This window comes from Typopeltis vanoorti, chromosome 26 (genome assembly GCF_054136105.1).
Source record: "Typopeltis vanoorti isolate ZY-2024b chromosome 26, IOZ_Tvanoo_1.0, whole genome shotgun sequence".
Lineage (NCBI taxonomy): Eukaryota > Metazoa > Arthropoda > Arachnida > Uropygi > Thelyphonidae > Typopeltis > Typopeltis vanoorti.
The window spans coordinates 22,076,041-22,098,063 of NC_143574.1; the positions used below are offsets into that span (position 1 = coordinate 22,076,041).

Below are 22,023 nucleotides of genomic sequence, written 5' to 3' on the forward strand. Positions count from 1 at the left end.
TGAATCGTTATAAATTTTGTATTTTATGCTAATTAATTTAACTAATTAAATAATTAATAAGTTAATTTTATGCAGTTATGATTCAATACTCCATCTTCACATTTGTTTACATTTCTTGACTATGAATGGAGGCATGCATGATCTGTAAGTGTTTGTGTAAGTTTTGATAAATTTTAGCCTTTTATAATAGATTTCTGTATTTTATGGTAATAAATTATAAAATAGACTAGTATCTACATATATTTTATGCATTCATGACATAACTTTTTTTTAAATTTTTTCTATATTTCTAAGCTACGCGGTTTGTCTGCGAGTTTTTTCAAATTGCTGCAAATCTCAAAAAAAATTTTCAAATATATTTATTCAAAAAAAAAAAAAAAGTGGAAAGTGGACCCGTGCAGTTCAAACCTGTGTTCTTCAAAGGTCAGCTGTAGTAGATTTTAGATAATGTGATGACCACAGTCGTCCATCATATTCTCTCCCTGTTATCTTGAAATCATCGAATAGCCATGAGCTCAACTATTAGTGACATCTAAGGGTGGCGACTGACTATCAACTTCCAAAAGTCAGTAAGGGATAACAGAGCTCTGCTAGTCCTTTTGGGAATATAAAAGTCGTTTTTTTTTTTTATGTATTTTCCTATTTTCATCCATATTTGACCACAGCTAAGCAAACAAAAGCTTATATATGAAATATCATATTAATTGCTTATGCTATGGTAAAATGTAGTTGAAAATAAGATTCTGGAATGCAATGTTCCTTAACCATTTGAAAGGTAATAATATCTTGGATGGTCTTATCAATAAACACTCATGTCAAGCCATGATATATCAAAAAAGTTGTTCTGGGAATTCAAAATTAATCATCTAGTCGATGTATATATAAAATAAAGCATTTGGGTAAATGCTTAGTTATTTTGTACAACAATGCATTATCCTATTTACTTGTTATGGTTCTTCTGAATGGAAGACATAAATTCCAAGACTTTTAGGTCACTGCAGACAGTATTTGTCAAAACTTATATACTGAATTTTTTTTTTTTTTTTCTTGTGTATTACACACATTCTGGTGAATATGTGTCTAATTTTTTTTTTTCTTGTGTATTACACACATTCTGGTGAATATGTGTCTAATAAACTTTATTATGCCACAAGGACACAAGTGCCATTAAAAATTCATTCATATACTGAACTGCATTTTCTGACATTAATTGTACTCGATCTTGAAAGTTAATTGCAAGTATTTCTCCAAAATTAGCTTATTTAAAGAAATTTCACATTTTATAAACAAACTATCAGAGTAAAGGAAAATTAATAAAATGACAGAGATTCACAAATTTATGGATGAAATTATAAGATTCCTATTTTTAAACTATTAATAATAAAAAAAATGTAAAATATTGCTGATACATTTACCGTTATCGAATCCTTTACATCATCATCTTTGCATATTAATAGGTCCTTATTTAATTTACCATCCTTGAATACAGACAGAAATGAATATGTCGAATTTGGGCACTGTGACACACACACCTAACAGAAAGGAAAATTATTGTTATATTTTTATAGAAGACTATTCTTCAGCCTTGAATTAAATACATGCTTACATATATTTATAGCAACTAGAGTAGAGAAGGTGCTGGTAGAATGGCTTTAAAGACACAGGGCTTGTTATGTTTGTATACAAATGCAATGATTATTCGAAATAAGAGAGCCGAGTTTGTTGCACTGAGTCAGAATACCCAAAGATCATCGGTACAAGTGAAATTTGGTTGTCTGATTATGATGTAATGTTGGGAATAGAAATGGAAGAATATACAATTTCTGAAAGGACAAGAAGGAGAAAAGGGGATGGAGGGGAGAGGAAGTTGAAGGTGAAATTAATCAACTAGTATATCTAATAGGATGCTGTTATAGGCCATAGAATGTACTGATTGTAAAATGTTTAGTCATTCGTTTAAAATCAATTTTTGGGACATGTAAAAAGAAGGTGATCCTAATGGGAGACTAATTACAGGAACATAGAATGGAAAGAAGAGATAGTATATGGGAACAAGGAAAGCGAGTTTGTTGAATTTTTGAGGGATAAATATCATAAGCAGCATATGACTGAAGAAACTAGAGGCTTTAGTGTTCTGGATTTGGTGATAACTTCACAAGATAGTTGTTAATAAGGTATTAACACTGCTGCCAGTTGGTGAGAGGGATCATGTTTAGGAAATGGTGAAACAAGAAAAAGTAACTGCCAAAAAGGGATATATTTTGGAATTATAATACAGTTAATTATGGGAATCCTTTCTTTTAGTGTTACATGGTGATCAACATTCATTTAAAAATTTTATGGAATTTACAACCGTGTTAAAAAACTTTTTTATTATCCCGACATTTCGATCTTCATATCAAGATCATCATCTGGAGCATACATAAATATACAAGACAAGCTGAGTTACATTATTAACTGTAAGCTAGAGAAACAATGATTTGATCACATGTTATTCTACTGGCATGATCTCTAATGGAAAAAAAAATAATTTTTTTTTTTTTCACTAGAGGTCATGCCAGTAGAATAACATGTTAGATCCTGAATGGGGACTCTTTCAACAAAAAAGTCATTCATTCAAGATTTAACAAGAAACACAATTCTGAGCTAGAAATGCTTGCACTATTAGTTAAGTAAGAAAAATATAAAAGAAAACCTGTTACAATTACCTTAGAAAGAAGTAAAGTTGAGGAGAAAATTGTATGTCTAAGTAGAATTATATTGTTAAAATTATTGATGTCAAAATTATACTCTGTGTAAGAATGTAAATCTAAGTGCAAACAAAGGTTCAAAGGTTACTAGCTAGCTGCCCACGATGACATAATGCCGCAACAGAAACGTTCGTGGAAGGCGAGCTGAACTCACGTTCGGCGAAATGGCGCTCTTCAAGGAGCAGAAGTGTGATGCAATCGCATAGGGGCGAATAGGAGAGCACAGTGAGAGATCCTCCATTACGAAAAGAGGGTGCTACAAAGAAGAATAAAAAGGGAGTTCACTCGGGTTTGAGTGCCCCGTTTTTTCTGTTCCTGTTTTCTCGTGTGGACAAGCAGAGTGCTGACCGATCGACGGCACTGGAAGTAATCTCCTTCCCAGTTGCTAGCTGAAGGAGTCAGGCATGCTGTACGTGAGCTGACGACAGACACCAACTACCATCGGTAAAAGTTCCCCAAAAAGGACAGCCGAGATGACGATATCGATCCAGTAGACGAGCGTTTGTGCGGCAAAGTGCAAGGAATGGTGATTTGCGTCGATCAGTGTAACCTCCACGTGGACACGACTCGATAAAGCAGAAAGACATCTGACTACAAAGGACGGATGATAGAAGCGCAATATCCACTCAGGACACTGGTAATGTGCAGTAAATTCCTTATTCTTGTAACAATTAGTATTGGGGGCAAAGAGAGAAGAACAGATTTCTAATTGAGAAGAAAAAGAACTTTTAAGTGACTTTTGTGCTCAGTAACGTGTTAATCATATTGGACTAGTAGTCTGAAAGTCTGAGAGTATGCAACACTTAGTTGAATGTGAATTGATCTTTGTTAGCAAGTTTTACTTAGAATTTTGATCTAGTGTTTTATGATGAATGTGTACTTATTTAACCTAGAGATGTAAAATAAAAGAGTTCCGAAAGGAGAAGCGGTCCCAAAGAGATAGGTTAGAGATTTCAGGCTTAGTAGGTACGACAGGGATTTAGGATAGAGAAATAACAGGAAAGTGATGCCATAACCAAGGTGCACAGACACACAATATATATAACAATGTGATCAAATCATTGTTTCTCTAGCTTACAGTTAATAATGTAACTCAGCTTGTCTTGTATATTTATGTATGCTCCAGATGATCTTGATATGAAGATCGAAATGTCGGGATAATAAAAAAGTTTTTTTAACATGGTTGTAAATTCCAAAAAATATTTTTAAAAGGTAATTATGGGAAGCTCTGTAGTTAACTAGCATCAATACGTTGGGTAAACGAGCTGTGCAGAAGAGATGTTGGCAGTGCATGGAAATTCACAAGGCAGTATTCTAACACAAGCACCGTATAACTGCATACCAAGGGTAAGCAAATAAATAGAGTAGGAATGAAATGGATGAACAGTAAAATCAAGCAAGCTGTGTCGTCATAAAATAAAATGTTATGGAGGAGGTATAAGACAGTTGGTAGCGATCAAATCCATGAAGAGTATAAAGTGTAGGCTAGGAAGGTGACACGCATGGTAAAAAAAAAGAATAGTTGCAATATGAGAGGAGACTGGCTGGTTAGGTGAAAATTTCTTTTGCGAATTCTTCTGCTATATGGTAAGCAAGAGGAAGAATAATTATGACAGGTTAACATTGGCAGATAGTCATGGCAGCAGAGTGACCATTGCAAAGAGGAAATATTGAATGAGTACTTTATCAGCATATGCCATACTGGTGTCAATGAAGCCATGCAATATGTAGAAGGGAAGCAAGGATTAGGAGAACTGGATTTACTTTACTTTGGATTTACTTTGGCCTGCTTAGCTATTTTTGCTCAAAATCTGATTTAGCCTTCCTTACCATACTTCTTACCCTTCTTGCTTGCACTTTATTGCACTTCTATTGCTCATGAGCATGTTGATCATTTGTTCATATTCCTTCCATAATGCTTTCTTTTTTTTTACAGATTGAGAAACACATGAACAAGTAGAGATAGGAAGGTTGTTATCCCTCTTTATAAGATATGATATGGTTGCATCTTGATTAATGTGACGAATTTGGTCACCTGGGTTTCTTGGAGATGAGGAGGTGGTGGAGAGCATCCAGAGGTAAATAATCAAGCTGGTGACAAGACTTGGAATGCTTATGATGTGGCCAGATTGAAGACAAATGTGTTGTGAAGATCAGCTAGATGAATAAGATGGGATGTGATAGAAACTTATAAATTATTTTTTAAAAAAGGGTTCTATAAGAATGACATAAAAGAAATTTTTCAATACATGATGAGTAAAGAGAAAATCAAGGATTCTTGTGGAAGTTGTTTAAGAGTGTGATCAGTATGGGTGTGCAGACTAGATTATTTGCTTGGAGTAAGGCAAAAGGACTGGAATGATAGCTGTGAGTGCCCTGGCAGTGAATGAATTTAAGGAGATGTATAAGAAAGAGTGGTATTGGGTGAATAATGGTGAGTGTGGGTCTCCTACAATGGGTTCTCAACTCCATAGATATCTATATAATAATATTATTAATAATATTTTAAAATAATGTTATGGCTGAGTTCGATAAAGGGAATCGATACACTAAGGCATCTGAGAGGATATCACAAGCGAAACTGTTGCACAAGGTGGTTGAACTTGCATTAATGTAGGGCATAGAAGCTGCAAAGCTGCATGTGGAATACAGATAAATCTTTTATTTTTAGCAAATATTAGTAATTTTAATAATTACTATTTGTAGTGAGCCTCTATAGCTCAGTCAGTATAGATGAAGCCCTTTGGTCAGAAAGATATGGGTTCGATTCCCATCAGTGAAAAAACTCTTTTGAGGAACCTTTATCTGGTCTTTTTCGATGAAAGGCAAGTTAGCTGGTCTCATACAGAGGTTGAAGGGGGGGGGGTCTACCTGGAAACTCGGGTTTTTCGTCCCCCAGAACGTGCAAACCAACCCCATGCACACACACACACATCTACAGACATAGGACTAACCACCTTATCCTCAGGACAGGTATGGTTTGGAAGGGCTAAGGACCTCTCTGTAACAGGCCACTAGGCCTAATACATAAAAAGGAAGAAGACTATTTGTAGTATTTTACTTATTTTAGGCTGTATAGGGAAGTGTGTAAGTGTTTATGAAATTTATTATGTGATATCATTTAAAAAGCATTTTACATGTCACAATGAGTAAGAGAAAAATGCCAGCCAAGGCTTCCTTGTTAAATGAAACGTGGGATTTCATATGATGTAGCGTTTGTTCAATCTATTCATTGCCAAGAGAATGGCTTATAGCATTAAAGTGAGAGCACAGAGAGGATATGTCTGAAGTGCTTTGTGTGTGAACATAAGAAACAAGAATCATGTAGAAAGGAGATGAATGAAGTTACTTACAATATATTAACAATATAAAATAGGATAGTGAAAGTGTTTTTTATATGATTTTTATGGTTGCAAAGACACCAAAGGTCATACTGTGTCAGGACACAGGTCATGGCACTATATATGGTAACTGGTTTGTATGACAATCACAAACATCCATACCCTTGGCAGGATTCAAACCTGCAACCTCTTGACTGGAGAGCAGCTATGTTAACCATTCAGCCAACCAGGCTGGCAGTGAAAGTGTAGAGAATGCAACGGAGGAGTTAACAACAGTAGATGAAATATCTACTATTGTTAACTCTATGAGGTGACAGTGAGGAGAGAAACAGTCTGCTTACATGAAGTCCTTCACATTACAAAATATGAGATAAAGCAACTGGAGCAATGGTTGGCATATGGCTCAGCAAGAGAGACAATGAATCAATGAAAAAGCGAATGGGAAAAGCATGAAAGAGTGAGAAACTGGAAGAAAGAAGTTCTGTGGGAAGTTTTTGGTACTGAGACCACATTATAATATAAATAAGGGGTTTATTAAAAATAAGCAATTAAAACCCAATAAGTTTGGGTGCTTAAGGGTCAAAGCTGTATAATTGAGAGGAGACCTCCACATAGCCTTTAAAGGGATGCAGAGAACCGACCAGGGCTTCTGACCTAATGTCCAATCCTCACCTTCTCATGGTGAAGGATTGGACATTAGGTCAGACAACGCACTCTGTTGGGTATCTGCTTGGATACTGAACGAACGAGGATGAGCTGGCAAATTGGGATTTAGCCGACCAAATTGTATTCTTATTGGATAAACCAAAATAAAAATTGATGGTACGACATGACAAAATTTCATGCCGGCTGGGGCGTCGCCCGGTTAAACAAGGCCCCCCCCCATTGTTTTTGCCAAGGAACCAGGGCGAATGGCAAAAAGTCAGCTACTGGAACAAATCCGAAAACACACCCCAACTCAACATCAGAGTTAAAGATTGGTACTATCAACATAAGAAGCCTTTATGGCAAAGAAATGGAGCTAGCTGAGGAATTAGAAAAGTACCAAATCGACATAATAGGGGTGACTGAAAGAAAAAAGACCAAAACTGGTGAGATCTTTCTGAGCAATAAATACAAAATGTTATATTCAGGCAACGACAATCAAGCAAAAAAAGGAGTAGCCATAGTGTTCAACACAAAATACAAGGCTAATCTTCTTCAATAGCAGTCAGTCTCAAGTAAAGTAATGTGGACAAATATGAGAATGGGGAACTGGACAATGAGACTTATTTGTGCCTATGGTCCCACAGAAGGCTCTACTAAGATAGAAGTGGAGAAATTTTTTGAGGCTTTAGAAAAAGCAACTGACACAATGAAAAAGGAAAAGTTGGTCCTTGTTGGAGATCTAAATAACAGAGTAGGAAATGATTGTGAGACATACAAAAATATTTCGGTAAAATTTGGAGAAAAGAGCAAAGCTAATAATAATGGCAAATATCTGTTGGATTTATGCTGAGGACATGGACTGGTTATTAATAACACCATGTTCCAACATAAAAATGTGCACAAATTCACATGGAGAGAAGAGGCAAGCAATAAGAAAAGTCTCATTGACTATGTTACTGTTGATAGTGATGTTTTCTCCATGGTGCAGGACACCAGAGCGTACAGAGGATTTGAAATTGAAGCGATCACTATTTAGTTTTGAGCAGGATAAAATTGAATTTCATATTGAAAAGAATAACATGTAAGAAAGTTTTAAAGCGAATAAAAGTTAAGCAGCTCTTAGATGTGAACTGTAGACTAAAATATACAAAGATTATTGAAGAAAAAATGAAAGAGTTTGAGAACAGGAATCAAATCTTGAAGAAAGCCCTGATTGATTCAGCTACAGAGGATGTGTTGAAGTTGTCTGCAAGGATAGAAAAATTAGAACTCCATTGTGGACACAGGAAGTTAAACAGGCAGTGAAGGAAAAGAAGAAAGCATATCAAAAGTTCCTGGCAAATAAGTCAGCTTGTGCTCTTAGAGAATACAGAGGCAAATGCAAGAATGCTAAACACTGTGTAAAACTAGCTAAACAAAAGTCATGGGAGGACTTTGGCAAGAATATAGAAAATAAATATCAAGAAGGTGGGAAAATATTCTGGAGGTTCTTGAAGAAGCTTAGGAATGGAAAAAAGAGTGCTGTAAAAGAAGTTAGAGATGATAAAGGTGACATGAAAACAGAAGAAAAAGATATCCATTAAGTAAGAAGGAATTACTTTGAAAAACTGTTAATGAAACAAGCAGTGATTTTTCACAGTGACCAGGCATGCAGTCAGGAATACATATCCATACTTGAAGTAGAAAAAGCCATCAAAGGCTTAAATTGTGGAAAGGCAGCAGGAGTATATGATATTCGACCAGAAATGCTGAAGTATGGTGGTATAAAAGTCTTGCAGTGCATAGTTCAGAAAGCCTGGACAGAGGGACGAATTCCCGATGATTGGAGTAAGGCTCTCATAGCGCCCATATATAAAAAGGGAAATAAAACTGAATGAGAAAATTACAGAGGTATGTTCCTACTGAGTGTTCCTGGCAAGATCTATGCAAGTATACTTGAGAAACGATTGAGAAGAATTGTGGAAGAAAAGCTGGGTGAAGAACAAGCTGGATTCAGGTCAAATAGAGGCTGTCAGGATCAGATCTTCACTTTACGACAAATAGTCAAGAAAGCATAGGAATATATAACAAAGATTTGTATTTAAGTTTTGTCGATTTGGAAAAGGCATATGACAAGGTGCCAAGAGAGAAGCTATTCAATACGCTACAGTTATATGTTGTCAATGGGGCATTATATCATGCAATATTTAGTCTTTATTTGAGTTGTAAGTCAGCAGTTAGAATTGAAGGAAGTACAGGAAGATGGTTTAATGTTAAATCTGGTGTGAGAGGGATGTACATTATCCCCTCTGTTATTCATTATCTATATGAATCACATTATGAAGGAAAGTGGTATTAAACATGATATCAAAATTGGAGATGTTAATGTCAGCTCTTTGCTTTATGCGGATGATGTTATAAGTCTAAATAAATCTGCTACAAGTCTGCAAGATTCTCTGACTAAATTGAATAACTGTTGTAATAGATATGGTATGAAGGTCAACAATAAAAAGACAAAAACAATGAAAATAGGCAGAATCAATGAAAATGTCAACTGTGTTGTGAATGGAGAACCTGTGGAACAAGTGAAACATTTCAGCTACTTAGGCACGATTTTTACTGAAGATGGTAAATTAAATATAGAAATAGACAACAGAATCAGCAAAGCTGGTATGGTGGGAAGTCAATTAAATAAATTCATATGGAATAAGAGAGAAATTAGTCGGAACACTAAATTAGCTGTATACAAGACAGTGTTCAAACCAGTTTTAACTTATGGATCTGAGAGCTGGGTCAGAAGTAAAACACTTGCCCAAAGACTAGAGACTGCAGATATGAGAGTCCTGAGAAAGATTATAAGCATGAACAGATGACATCAATGGCAATATCATATTAAAAACGAGGATATTAGGAAAGAACTTGACATTGTCAGCATCCAGGAATGCGTTAGCGGAGCTAATCCATGCTGATATGATCACTTAAACAGAATGGGCAAAGATAGATTAGCAAAACAAATGTTCTCTGCCAGGTTGGCAGCAAAACAACCCAGAGTAAGACCAAGATATAAGTGGATCGGTACAGTACAAAGTGCCTTAGATGATAGAAATATAAGATCTGAAGGAAGTTAGTAATGATGTAATTTTTTTCATGTAGTACTATCATATCCTGTACACTGTTGAGGGTACATGGCAGGAATTTGATGATGAACCCAATAAGTTTCTTCGTCATAAGACTTTATTTAATATATCCACATTGTAGCTATTGCCATGTCTTGTTCATCAATTTTTCCTCATTATCTCAAAGAAATTGGACATGCATCATCAGGGATAGTGGTGCATGGATGTTTACACAACAAAAGCTTATTAACAATAAATTACACATATTAGATGTTTTTGATAACTTCACAATTGTTAAATATAATTGATACTATCACATTCTGTGGTATTACGCATGCTATATCCTAAGTCCGTGGCAGTTATATTTTGATGAAAGCAGACCATACTTGATGTGAAATAAAGCCTTGATTTTTTTCTGCATTGTGTAGGGATCCTATTTGCAAGGCTTCTTTAAATTTTCTTGTAAAAAAGTTATTATGGAAAGAGAGATTTGATGATAACAGGTGTACTTAATGAGAAAGTGATGAAAGCATGACTGCGTGTTTCCCTAGTGCAAAGATACACATCTGTACACATTTGTGTACAGAAATTATCATGCAATACAAACAGTTTCAGTTTTCAGATGTGAATGGGTTTGTAATGACATTACACAAGAGAAATGTAAGTGCATGAATGCCAGAAGTATCAGAATTATGAGCCACAGCAAAACCTGGTTGACAGAAATTGATATAGTTACATGGACAGAATGTAAATGCTATTGTATTTTCAGGAAGGATAGAGGGAATAAGACAGAAGAGGGAAATTAAATTAATTTAAATTATCTTATTATCTTTAAAGGATAAAATTAAAGCAGCAGGGGAAAATGTTATTCGCTGCTTGGGAGTAACTCCCATTCTCGGAATGAAACCATCCGAGTGTTGGAAAATTGTTAATTGCATGGATCGAAGATTTAAATAAAAAAATCAATACTGTCAACATGCAAATTATAGTGAATAATCGCTGCTTTGGAGTAACTCCCATTCTCGGAGTGAAACCATCCGAGTGTTGGAAAATTGTTAATTGCATGGATCGAAGATTTAAATAAAAAAATCAATACTGTCAACATGCAAATTATAGTGAATAAGGCTTTCAAAGTCAGTAAAAAATAAGGCAAAAAAAATCAATAAATGAACAGTCAATCTATTATTTTTTAAATATATATTCTTGAACTTTTTTCAAAATATAATTTAATTAACAAAATGGACCAGTAATTATAAATGCAAAAATTAAAATTGGCACAGTTTAATTAAATACTATATATACACCTATACATCCCCTAGGGCACACCTAGGTGTGCACGGGAACTGGCGATCCTGGGGTACCCAAGCTGAAGATATCGAGTGATGGTGGTATAACCATTACATCTGGTTGGAAGGAAATGTCCAACCCACCAAGCTGCATGGAAGACAATGGAAACCACCATGCATACTTTTTCTCTTTCTCCAAGTAACGAGGAACAAGTCAATATGGAAGAATGAATTATGCACAAGAACAGATGGGACCCTGGGTCTGATCTTGTGCAGTATGCCCAGGGAGGGGGTTTGTAGATCTATGTTGGAGTCCCAGCAGGATAAGACCTCAAATGATGCTGCAGGATCAAAGCCTCCTGGAAGTTCTGGAGCTAATGTAAGGACACAACATAAGAAAATGACCTCAAAGAAAATACAAATATGGGCACCTGGAATGTTAATTCAATGCATCAAGCAGGGAAGATGGACAATGTGATCAGAGAAATGAATAGAATGAAGATATCAATTCTTGGACTCTCAGAAGTTAGCTGGAAGGAAAGGAGATATAAGAACAGATGATGGATTTTGATTTATTTACTCAGGAGGGAGAGAACATCAAAGGGGTGTTAGAATAATGTTGGATAAAAGGATAGCTGATATGGTGGAGGGATATTGGCAGAGATCTGAAAGAGTGATTGCTTTGAAAATAAAGGCCAAACCTAGAAATATCCTCATATTTCAAGTATACTTACCAACAACAGATCATACAGATGAAGTTGAAGAGATCTATCAACAAATAAAGGAATGTTTACATTTGAAAAATAACAGAGATATACTGATAGCAATGAGAGATATGAATGCAAAGATAGGGAAAGGAAGAGAAGATGGTGTGGTGGGCCCTTGGGGCTTGGGAGAAAGAAATGAAAGAGGGAGACAGACTGGTGGAATTTTGCAGAAAACACGAATTGATAGTGAATAACACCTGGTTTCAACAACATGAAAGAAGACTGTATACTTGGAGAGCACCTGGACAGAGAGGTGAAGAAATCAGAAATCAGACTGATTATATATTAATTAACTCAAGATATGGAAATGTAATAAAAAATGAAAAAACTTATCCTGGAGCAGACTGCAATAGTGACCATAACCTGCTCACAATTAAAGTAAAAATCAGATTAAAACGAATAAATAAAGAAAATGCAACTAGGAAAATAAGAATTGATGGACTAAAAAGAAAAGATATCAGAGAGAAATATCAAGCTGAACTAGAAAATAAGATCAGCAGAATTGATACAGACCCCTAGAAGTAATCTGGACTGATCTAAGAGAGAAAATCAAAGAATGTACTAAAGGGCTTCTGGGTGAGGCAGAGAGGAGAGGAGGGAAGCCCTGGATTACTGAGGAGGTAATAGAAAAAATGGACGAAAGAAGAAAATGGAAGAATCAAAACAGCGATGAAGCTCAAGTCAGGTATAGAGAGATCAATAAACAAGTAAAACTTCTGGCTAAAAAGGCAAAGGAAGACTGGCTCAATCAGGTCTGCAAGGAAATAGAGGAAACTGATACTGATACAGCAAAGGATATGAGAAAGGTCTATGAAGGCTTGAACTTGATTTCAGGTTCAAGTTCAAGAAGAGAAAGATAAAATGCAGTGCTTTGAAGGATGAAAGAAGATTTTGTTGGGAAAAAAATGAAAAAATGATAAGATGTAAAAAGTATGTTATAGAACTTTATGGAGATGAAGATAATCCAGAATGTGATCAGATAGAAAATGATGATGCCCCAGAAATTAAGGAATGGGAAACCAAAGCAGCCATTAAAAGAATAAAGGATAGGAAAGTTCCAGGCGTGGATGATATTCAAGGAGAGTTACTGAAGGCATTGGGAAAGGAAGAAAGGAATAAAACTTCTATCCATCATCTTTAACAGTAGTCTGGAGGAGGATAGACCTAAAGACTTCGTAAGATCTATTTTTATTCCTATTCCCAAGACTACAAGAACAATGGATTGCAGCAAGCACAAAACTATCAGCTTGATTAGCCACGTGTCAAAAGTCCTATTCAACATAATATATAAAAGACTGGAACAGATGATAGAGAGGGAATTAAATGAAGCACATTTTGGTTTCAGGAGAAACAGAGGAACCAGGGAAGCTATCACAACACTATGGATATTGGGGGAAAGAATGATCGAGTGAATAAAGATTTATATCTATGCTTTGTGGACTATGAAAAAACTTTTGATAACATTAATCACTCTGTTTTATTTGATATTTTGCATAAAATAGGAATAGATAAAAATATTATGAGAATTTTGTTCAGAATATACAAAACTCAAGAAGCCAGGGTCAGATTTGAAGGAGAGGATACTGAATGGATCCCAATAAGAAAGAGTGTGAGGTAGGGGGTGTGGGGTTTCCCCATTCCTTTTTAAGTCTATAGTGAATGGATGATGAGGGAGGCCTTGGAAGATCTGAAGGATGGAATAAATATAAACGGACATCGGATAAATAATATATGATATGCAGATGACATTGTACTTATGAGTGAAACAGAGGAAGGCTTGCAAAGAGTTTTGAACAGACTGAACAGGGTTGGAAATGAAAAATATAAAATGAAAATAAATATTCAGAAGACAAAAGTGTTGAAGATTTCAAGGAAAGGAAATGATGGGATGGAAATCACTTTGAATGGACAAAGAACAGAAAGTGTAAAAAGTTTTGAATACCTTGGGAATTGGATAACAGAAGACAATAGATCTAATTATGAAATTAAGAACAGAATTAAAAAACCAAAAGCAGCATTTTTCCAAATATATCACATATTAGGAAATAGAAATCTGAACAAACAATTGAAACTAAAAATCCTCAAGACAATGAACATATGGATGTGAGTCCTGGACAATCAATAAGGAGATGATTGACCGACTGAGTCCATTTGAAATGTGGTGCTTGAGAAAAATGGGTCATATCAGCTGGACTGAAAGAGTGAGCAATGAAGAGGTTCTTAAAAGATTCAAAATAAAAAGAGACTATATGGCTATTATCCAAAGAAGAAAAATAGCATTTGCAGGACATCTGATGAGGGGCTCTTCTGGATAGTTTCCCAGAATAGTATTGCAGGGGATGGTGGAGGGAAGGAGAGGAAGACTCTGAATGCAATGGAAAGACATCAAAGATTGGATGGGCAAGAATCTTAAAGAAGCAAGAGATAGAGAGGCATGGAAGCAGACTGTTCATCAGCTGCAACCCTCTTAAAGAGGAGGCCACAGGATTAGATTAGATACACCCATACATTGTATTCTTTCAACACCTTTACCTCTTAACTAGGCGCACAACTGTGATATAATATTATCCTAAGGTTATTTATAGAGTTCACAGCATGTGCTTAGCTTATTGTAATTAAATGCTTGAAACTTTGCACAACAAAAATGGTTTTTAATACTATTATTTTAAAAATATATACAATTATCTTGCAAATACAAGTCAAAGATCAGACACATGACTAAGTGCATAGAGAGAAGTGAGTCTAGCTTTGGTGAGAAACTTTTTTTTGTGGCTAGTAGATTTAAGTTGTACTTCTGAAGCTTTGCCTACAAGAGATGGACATTGAAAAACAAATAACTGAAACACAGCCTATCATATATGCAGTTACTTGCTTAATCACACACTCCTGTTTCTTGTCTACTTTTCAGTGCTGTCACCATTTAGTAAGCAACGATTAATTTTTTTTATTTTTTTTTTAACCAGTATGATTTGCAGCAACTGACTTTTTTTTTTTTTTTAAGTCTTTAAACTACAAATCAGCATGTAGAATAAATATATTAAATTAATTTTCACTAATGTTATTACTAAAATCATTTCAACTTGTTTATTTACACAGCTGAGTCAACAGTAACTGATTTTTTTAAGTGTAATATGCCCTTACTAAAGGATAGATCCAACATAAAAACCATATCATTTTCCAAAGCATATGGTTTCTTTCTGGAATACTTTGGTTTGGAACTCAGGTTGCATATGTCGAACTTTTCACGAGTGTGGTAGCTCTAAAAAGTTAACTTTAGTTCACCAATAATATGATGTATTAATAAATTTACATATATTACTTACATGCAATTTTCACTGCTAAATATTACCTGTGGGGTGGGACATCCTAGAGTGGCTGAAAGTGGCGTAACACATTTCATGAGATCAAAGAAAAACAAGTATGGTTTGTCCCTATAAAAATAAAATGGCAAAATTTCTAAAAATGTTTCGGTGAAAAATCTAGAATGCTAGGGGGGAAAATGTATTTATATATATATTATTATTATTATTATTATTATTATTATTATTATTATTATGGTAAGCTACATGGAGTCAACAGTCATCATGGGAGGTCCACTCAACCAGCAATATGTCTGTCATAATGAGCTTTGAAGTTATTTACACTACTTGCATTCCCAATGCACTTCGGCAATGCATTCCACTCACTAACAACTCTCCACATAAAAAATCTACTCATACCCTTCTTTACCACATCTTTATACGATTATACATCATATAATATCTAGATGATTACAGAGGTTGGTGGATAGGAGGAAAAGAGGGTATATAATAGAAACCATCGAGTTAGTTAAGGGTTCTATCAGATTAATACAGAAGAAATTATAAAAAAAGAGTGGATGGCTTCTTGTTCTTCCCTTCTTACCATCCACTCTCTTTTTATAATTTCTTCTATGTTAATCTGATAGAATCCCTTAACTAACTTGAAAGTCTCTATCATATATCCTCTTTTCCTCCTATCCACCAACCTCTGTAATCCACATTCCCTCAAACAACCTTCATAATCAACACTCCAGAGTCCATCACTTTGGACCTCTCTCTCTCTAGTGTTTGCACATCACAATGACAAATACAAATTAAAATGCAGGTGATCATGACAAGTTGATGTTGGATCCTGAATGGAGAACTTTACAAGCAAATTCTTTATTCAGGATTTAACATATAAATATTACTAATTAAGGAGATACCTGCACATCAGCACATAATTATAAAAATTTCCTTGTATCATGTGATAATATGTATTCTATATGTGCTATACTGAAGTTTATTCCTGTATAACTGAATTCAGAAGCAGAGAAATTTGTGTTAGAATAGTGAGAATTGTGTAGGGGAATTGTAAAATTAATTGTAAATCCCATTAAGCTGTCTAGTATATTACAAAATTTCCAAACAGATAATAAGTAGTAATCCAAAATAATCGTATGTAATCTGTGTGAGTCGAGCGTAGTGCTGGAGGCTGTACCTGCGCGAAAAGTGACGTCAGAACGACTACCTGGAATACGGTAACCTAACAGATTAGGGAGAGTATGGGATCATCCAAGGGGGGCATGAACTGTGAGGTTCATGCGGTAAAAAAAACATTGAATAGAGGGTGCACAAAAGGGTGAATAAAAGACGATGCGTGCCATATTACATGTCATTTTTTTTTCTTCTTCGGTCCCTGGATTCCAGCTTTGGAAGTTTTGTCAGGTGATTTGTGAGAGAGCAGTGGCTTGATTACAACGATGTCGGACGGCAAGGCCTATTCCTGAGAATGCTTGAAGATTTCCAAGCGAAGCTGATCGTGACATGACGGCCTATGCAGAATTGAGCCTTCGCTACAAGTCCCATCGTGGAGGACGAAGGAAGTTTCCTGTGAAGCAGTAGAAAACACACCAAAGTCCGGAAGTGATTTGAGGACAGCGCAGTACATCGCCAGCCGATAGATACACAGTAAGGTAACCAAAAATTACACATGAAAGCATCAAGACAGTCAGAAAGGTTCGGGTAATGTAAAGAATTTCATTCTATGTTAAGATCGCTTTGAAGAAAGGGAATTTTGGGTGTATTTTAAGCTAAGAACATTTTACTAGAGAACTTTAAATGAGAATTTGATTGAATTAGTTAAAACCCATGGAACAAAGAAAAAATTGTTGATAGGCAATATTTAATTGAGAATGATTAGGCTTGACTAATGAGATTTAGAATTAAGATAGCTATTGATAGAATATTTATGAAAGTGAATAAAATAAAGAACTTTTATTATTAAAAGACCAGAAGATAAATGATAAAATATACAAAGAGCCAACAAGTTTCACTAGCCACTGTCTAGCATTTTCAAGGCTGAACTGGTGTGAAAACAAATGCATTAAGTTACATTTCAAACATACACTTTAGTAACTGTTAGGCCGTTACATCTGATCATTCTGTTTGAAGGCGTGCATGTGTTCAAAAGCTTCAGTCAGATTCCGGTACATGACCACGTGTTGTGTAGTTTTTTGCATATTGTAATTCTGTCGAACTGAGAGAGATGATGAGATTTTTCCATATGTCTTTAAGAATAATACCCTGATTTCTATTTAAATTATTGCCTGTGCGTAGTACCACAGCTGCTTCTTTTAAAGTTCTGTATCTGTAGTCATTCTCGATGTAAGGCATAGAACTGTTTTTCCAATCTATAACATGATTTGATGTTGAGAAATGATGAGCTAAACCAGATGTGATGGTTCTATTATGATTGACTATAATACCCTGATTTCTATTTAAATTATTGCCTGTGGATAGTACCACAGCTGCTTCTTTTAAAGTTCTGTATCTGTAGTCAATCTCGATGTAAGGCATAGAACTGTTTTTCCAATCTATAACGTGATTTGATGTTGAGAAATGATGAGCTTAACTAGCAGCTTACAATGCAAAGGACCTGGTAGGTCTAGGGGATGTGGCTCGTTTTTGGTGGAACAGATAAGAGATGCTAATTTCTTATGTGGTCTAACTGGTTTTAAGGTCATATTTCCTTATGATTTTTATTAATTTTTCAGATGTGCTCCAGATTATATGGAATGGTGATAGGTTTTGAGTAATCTATGCTTTGAAAGAGGGGGAGGGGAGTTGCTGTTACATAATTTAATTATTTTTTTTGGATTTCTTGTGTTGTAGCCATTGGCTAAGAAAGTGTGAAGGATATGATCAAGTTCAGTAGTTAGGGCACTGTTATCAAAACATATAGGGTTTTTATAATATCATATTGTTGGGGGGGAGGTGACTGCTGGTGAATATATCTACCTGTATATGTAGGTTTTCTGCAAATGGAGAATGCCAAGGGGTCATCAGGCTAGCATAATCAGAGTATCTAGGAATGGGAGACTGTTGTTGTTTTCCTTTTTCAAAGTAAACTGGTTCCTTCGGATGTTGATTGTCAAGAAATTGTGGCATGTATTCAGTCCATGCGGCCAAATGGAGAACACATCATCCATGTAGCATAGCAAGAGTGTGGGTGTATGTGGGGCAGAGTTTAAGGCTTTTTCTTCAAAGGTCTCCATAAAGAAATTGGCCAGGAGTAGAGAGAGTAGAGAAACCGTGACAGTCCCCTCTATCTGTTTATAGAATTTTCCCTGCCAAATGAAATAGCCTGAGTTCATGATGAACTGAAATAGGGCTGAGATATCCAGAGGAAATATGGCTTGGTTGAGGTCTCCACAATTTCTTAACACACCTTAACAATCAACACCCCATGATCCAGTTTACCTTGGAAAAGGAAAACAACAACAGTCGCCCATTCCTAAATACTGTGATTACATGATAGCCTGATGGATCCTTGGCATTCTCCATTTACAGAAAACCTACACATATTCATCAGCAGTTCCGCCCCCCCAACAATATGGGATTATAAAAACCCTATATAACCAAGGAAAAATTAATTTGTTTGGATAACAGTGCCCTAACTACTAAACTTGACCATATCCTTCACACTTTCTTAGCCAATGGCTACATTTGGGGATGTACTGTGGATGGTATTAACAACCAAAATTCGGGGAAATCCTGTGTCCATCTTTTAAACTCTCTTGGCACCTGGCAAGTTGCGTGATATGCAAATTCCATGCATTTGGTGTTTACAATGGCCCTGGTGGTGAATTTTGGAAACCCCCCCCCCCCCCAATTTTTACTTCTACATGGTGCACAATATATTCCTGCAAAGTTTTGCAGCATTGGATAGCACTCTCCAAGGCCTTAAACAGGGATACTTTAATTTTGATCACCCTGTATTATAAGTCTTAATTTGGCTAAGACACTTGAAAAAGAAGCTCACTGTATACTGGAACTTTAAGAATGGATAGAAAAAAAATACTTCTAAAGAAGTTTAAGAATGAAAAAATGTGAAAAAAGGAGAATAGTTGTTAGACCAACTAACAGCTTTTTCTGATGAAGAAAAAGCTGTTAGATCTGACAAAGTGATGACAGGCAAATAGAAGGATAAAAGATATATATATTATATCTCAACAGAATTTGAAAATAGAATTGTAGAAGCAGAAAACAAAAGAAAGGAAAAGTAAACTACTACCAACTGTGAATTACAACAGGTTTATGTCAGGAATTGACTGACAAGACTAAATGTTTATCATATTATCTGTCAGAAAGGAAAACAATTCCCTGACAAAAAGAGTTTTGACCATTCTTTTCATCTATTCATCAACACCACCTGGAAAAAAAAAAGTACAAGAAAGAGATGTGAACCTTGCGCTAAGGAGGGAAGACACATCACATGGGCATTATACATCAATGCCAAAGTTGTCCTGCTCAATAGGGCTGTGGAATCAGAATATAAAACCCTCAACTTCAATTCTGACTCCTTTATTTATATATCAATATAAGAAATAAATAAAAAATATACTAATTATTTATTTCCCATATTGATTGAAAACACTCAACATACAAGGCATTTCATCACTGCCAATGCCATCAGGCTACTTTTTAGAACCCTAACCTGTTCAAGTTTGGGTCTAAAGGCTATAGCTATGTTGTGGCTTTTTAATTCTATTTATTAAAGAAACTGCAAATATTAGGCCTTCAATAGATTTCTGATCTTTCTATAGCCCTGAAGCAGAAGGAATGTTTTTATTGCTGTCTTTGATATCATTTCTCATTCACAGCTTCTAACACTTTAGGATGAAAATGCTGCATCATTTTAAATTTGATGCTCTTATAGGTGCATTTTTATCAGAACCATAAAAACTACTAATTTTTGCATCACATGCTTATTCACAATCTTCGTCTTCTATAATACATTGACACACATAATATATTTACCATCTATTTTTATTGTCAGGTGTTCAAAAACAGTGGACTTTTGTGACACTTTTTTTTGCCATTGTGAATGTTTTCATGGAGTGCCACTTTCACTAATAAAATACAGTGATATCTCGCTAATCCGAACCTCTTTAGTCTGAACCCTCCAGTAATCCGAACTGCGGTTTGAAAGAAAAAAAAAAGTTTTATTTATTACGTATTATTTTGTCTACTATTATTTTTATTTATTAATTATTATTATATCTATTATTATTTATTTTATTATTATTACAGTACAGTATTTTTTTTCATACTGTCGATTGTACGGTTATAGTGTAGGCCTATTTTGATTTATTGTGCTCACATTTTCTTCGGAAGCCATAGAACTTGAAGCAATTCAAGCATCATGGAAAAAACTGTGGCCTTCTAGAATTTACGAAGATAACTACGGTGATACACAAAAAGAGGAAATTCGAAACGTGCATAATTTGGTTAAAAATATAAATCCAGATGTTGAAATTTCACAAACAGATGTTACGGAATGGATTACAGGTAGAACCGAAAGTGAATTCGAAATCGAATCAGATGCTGAAATTATAAATAATGATTCTACAGGATGAATTAGAAGACAACGATGATGATAAGGAACTCAAAGAAAAAAAAAGTAAAACATGAAGAGGCAGCTGACAGTTTTAATGTGTGTGTATAGAATGGGGTAAGCAGAATGATACGCCATTCCACAAAATTTTATTGCTAATGCAGCTCCGAGAAGAAGCATTCGAAAAACGTTTATCGTCCAAGAAGCAAAAGAAAATCAGCGACTTTTTTACAAAGAAATTTAAAAAAAATTTTTTGTGTTATTTTGTGAACCTTTTTTTTGTGTTGTGTACAAGAAAGTGATATTTTTTATTAAGTTATGTTATGTACTGAACTATACAATTTTATTAAATCAGAATCCTCAACAATACAGTACATATAAACTAAATGTTTTATTAAAATAAACTTGTATTATTTTTTTCTGTTTTACATTACAGTACAGTAGCTTTTTTTTCTATAAGTTACTTCATTTATTTGCAGAATTAAATTGATGTACCATTAGAATCTGATTATTTTTGTCTTAAACACTAGTTATTGTCTCTTGGGGGGGAAATTCGCTAATTCGAACGAGCACGGTTTTTATTAGTTCGGATTAGCGAGATACCACTGTATATAAATTATAATAAAATATGTTTTATTTTGAAATTTGCAAAGAACATGAAATTAAAATATATCCTGCAAATATCTGAAAAAAAAAAAAAAAGGTTAATTAAATTTATATTATCATTTAAACTCATCAGGAGTTAGGTCAGTAAAAATGTACCGACTCTGACTCCAACTCCACAACTCTGCTGGTCAACCAAGGTTATTGTCTAAATTTCAGTGTTATTTCTCATAAATAAATGTTATACTTACATGTGCAACTTTTTTTGCCAGTTTGTATCTCAGCTTTTGTTCATTTTTTTTTTCAATAAAAGTGGGTTTCTTTGCAAGAATTTCATTCTGAATTTATCTTTGTAAAATTTAACATCAAAATTACTAATATGAAGAAAAATATTGTTTAATGCTCTAATGTGTCCGGCAGCACTCAGCTCTGAAAATTTGATGCTACTGAAAATTTGATACTGTTCAGTGTTATCAATGCTTTATAAAGTGTCAAGTCAAGTGTTAGAGCTCGCATTCAGAAATGGATTAACAGTGAATCTCTACTTTGCAATGAACATGGGTTTACTAAGGGAAGGTCATGTTTTAACATTCTATAACAATGTTACCATTGAACAAGACAAGGGGAATGATACA

At 34.9% G+C, this 22,023-nt stretch overlaps 1 protein-coding gene across 3 annotated transcripts in view; it reads right to left on the reverse strand.

Annotated features, from left to right (window-relative positions):
- The window catches only part of Ctl2 (Choline transporter-like 2), a 278,235-nt gene that overhangs the window by 188,617 nt on the left and 67,595 nt on the right, over positions 1–22,023 (reverse strand). For all 3 annotated transcript variants that reach the window (XM_090414973.1, XM_090414971.1, XM_090414972.1), the window contains 2 exons: positions 15,237–15,318; positions 1,416–1,532 (listed from right to left, as the gene is read on the reverse strand). In XM_090414973.1, the coding sequence (XP_090271099.1) occupies positions 1,416–1,532; positions 15,237–15,318 (199 nt within the window). The remainder of the gene's footprint in view (positions 1–1,415; positions 1,533–15,236; positions 15,319–22,023) is intronic.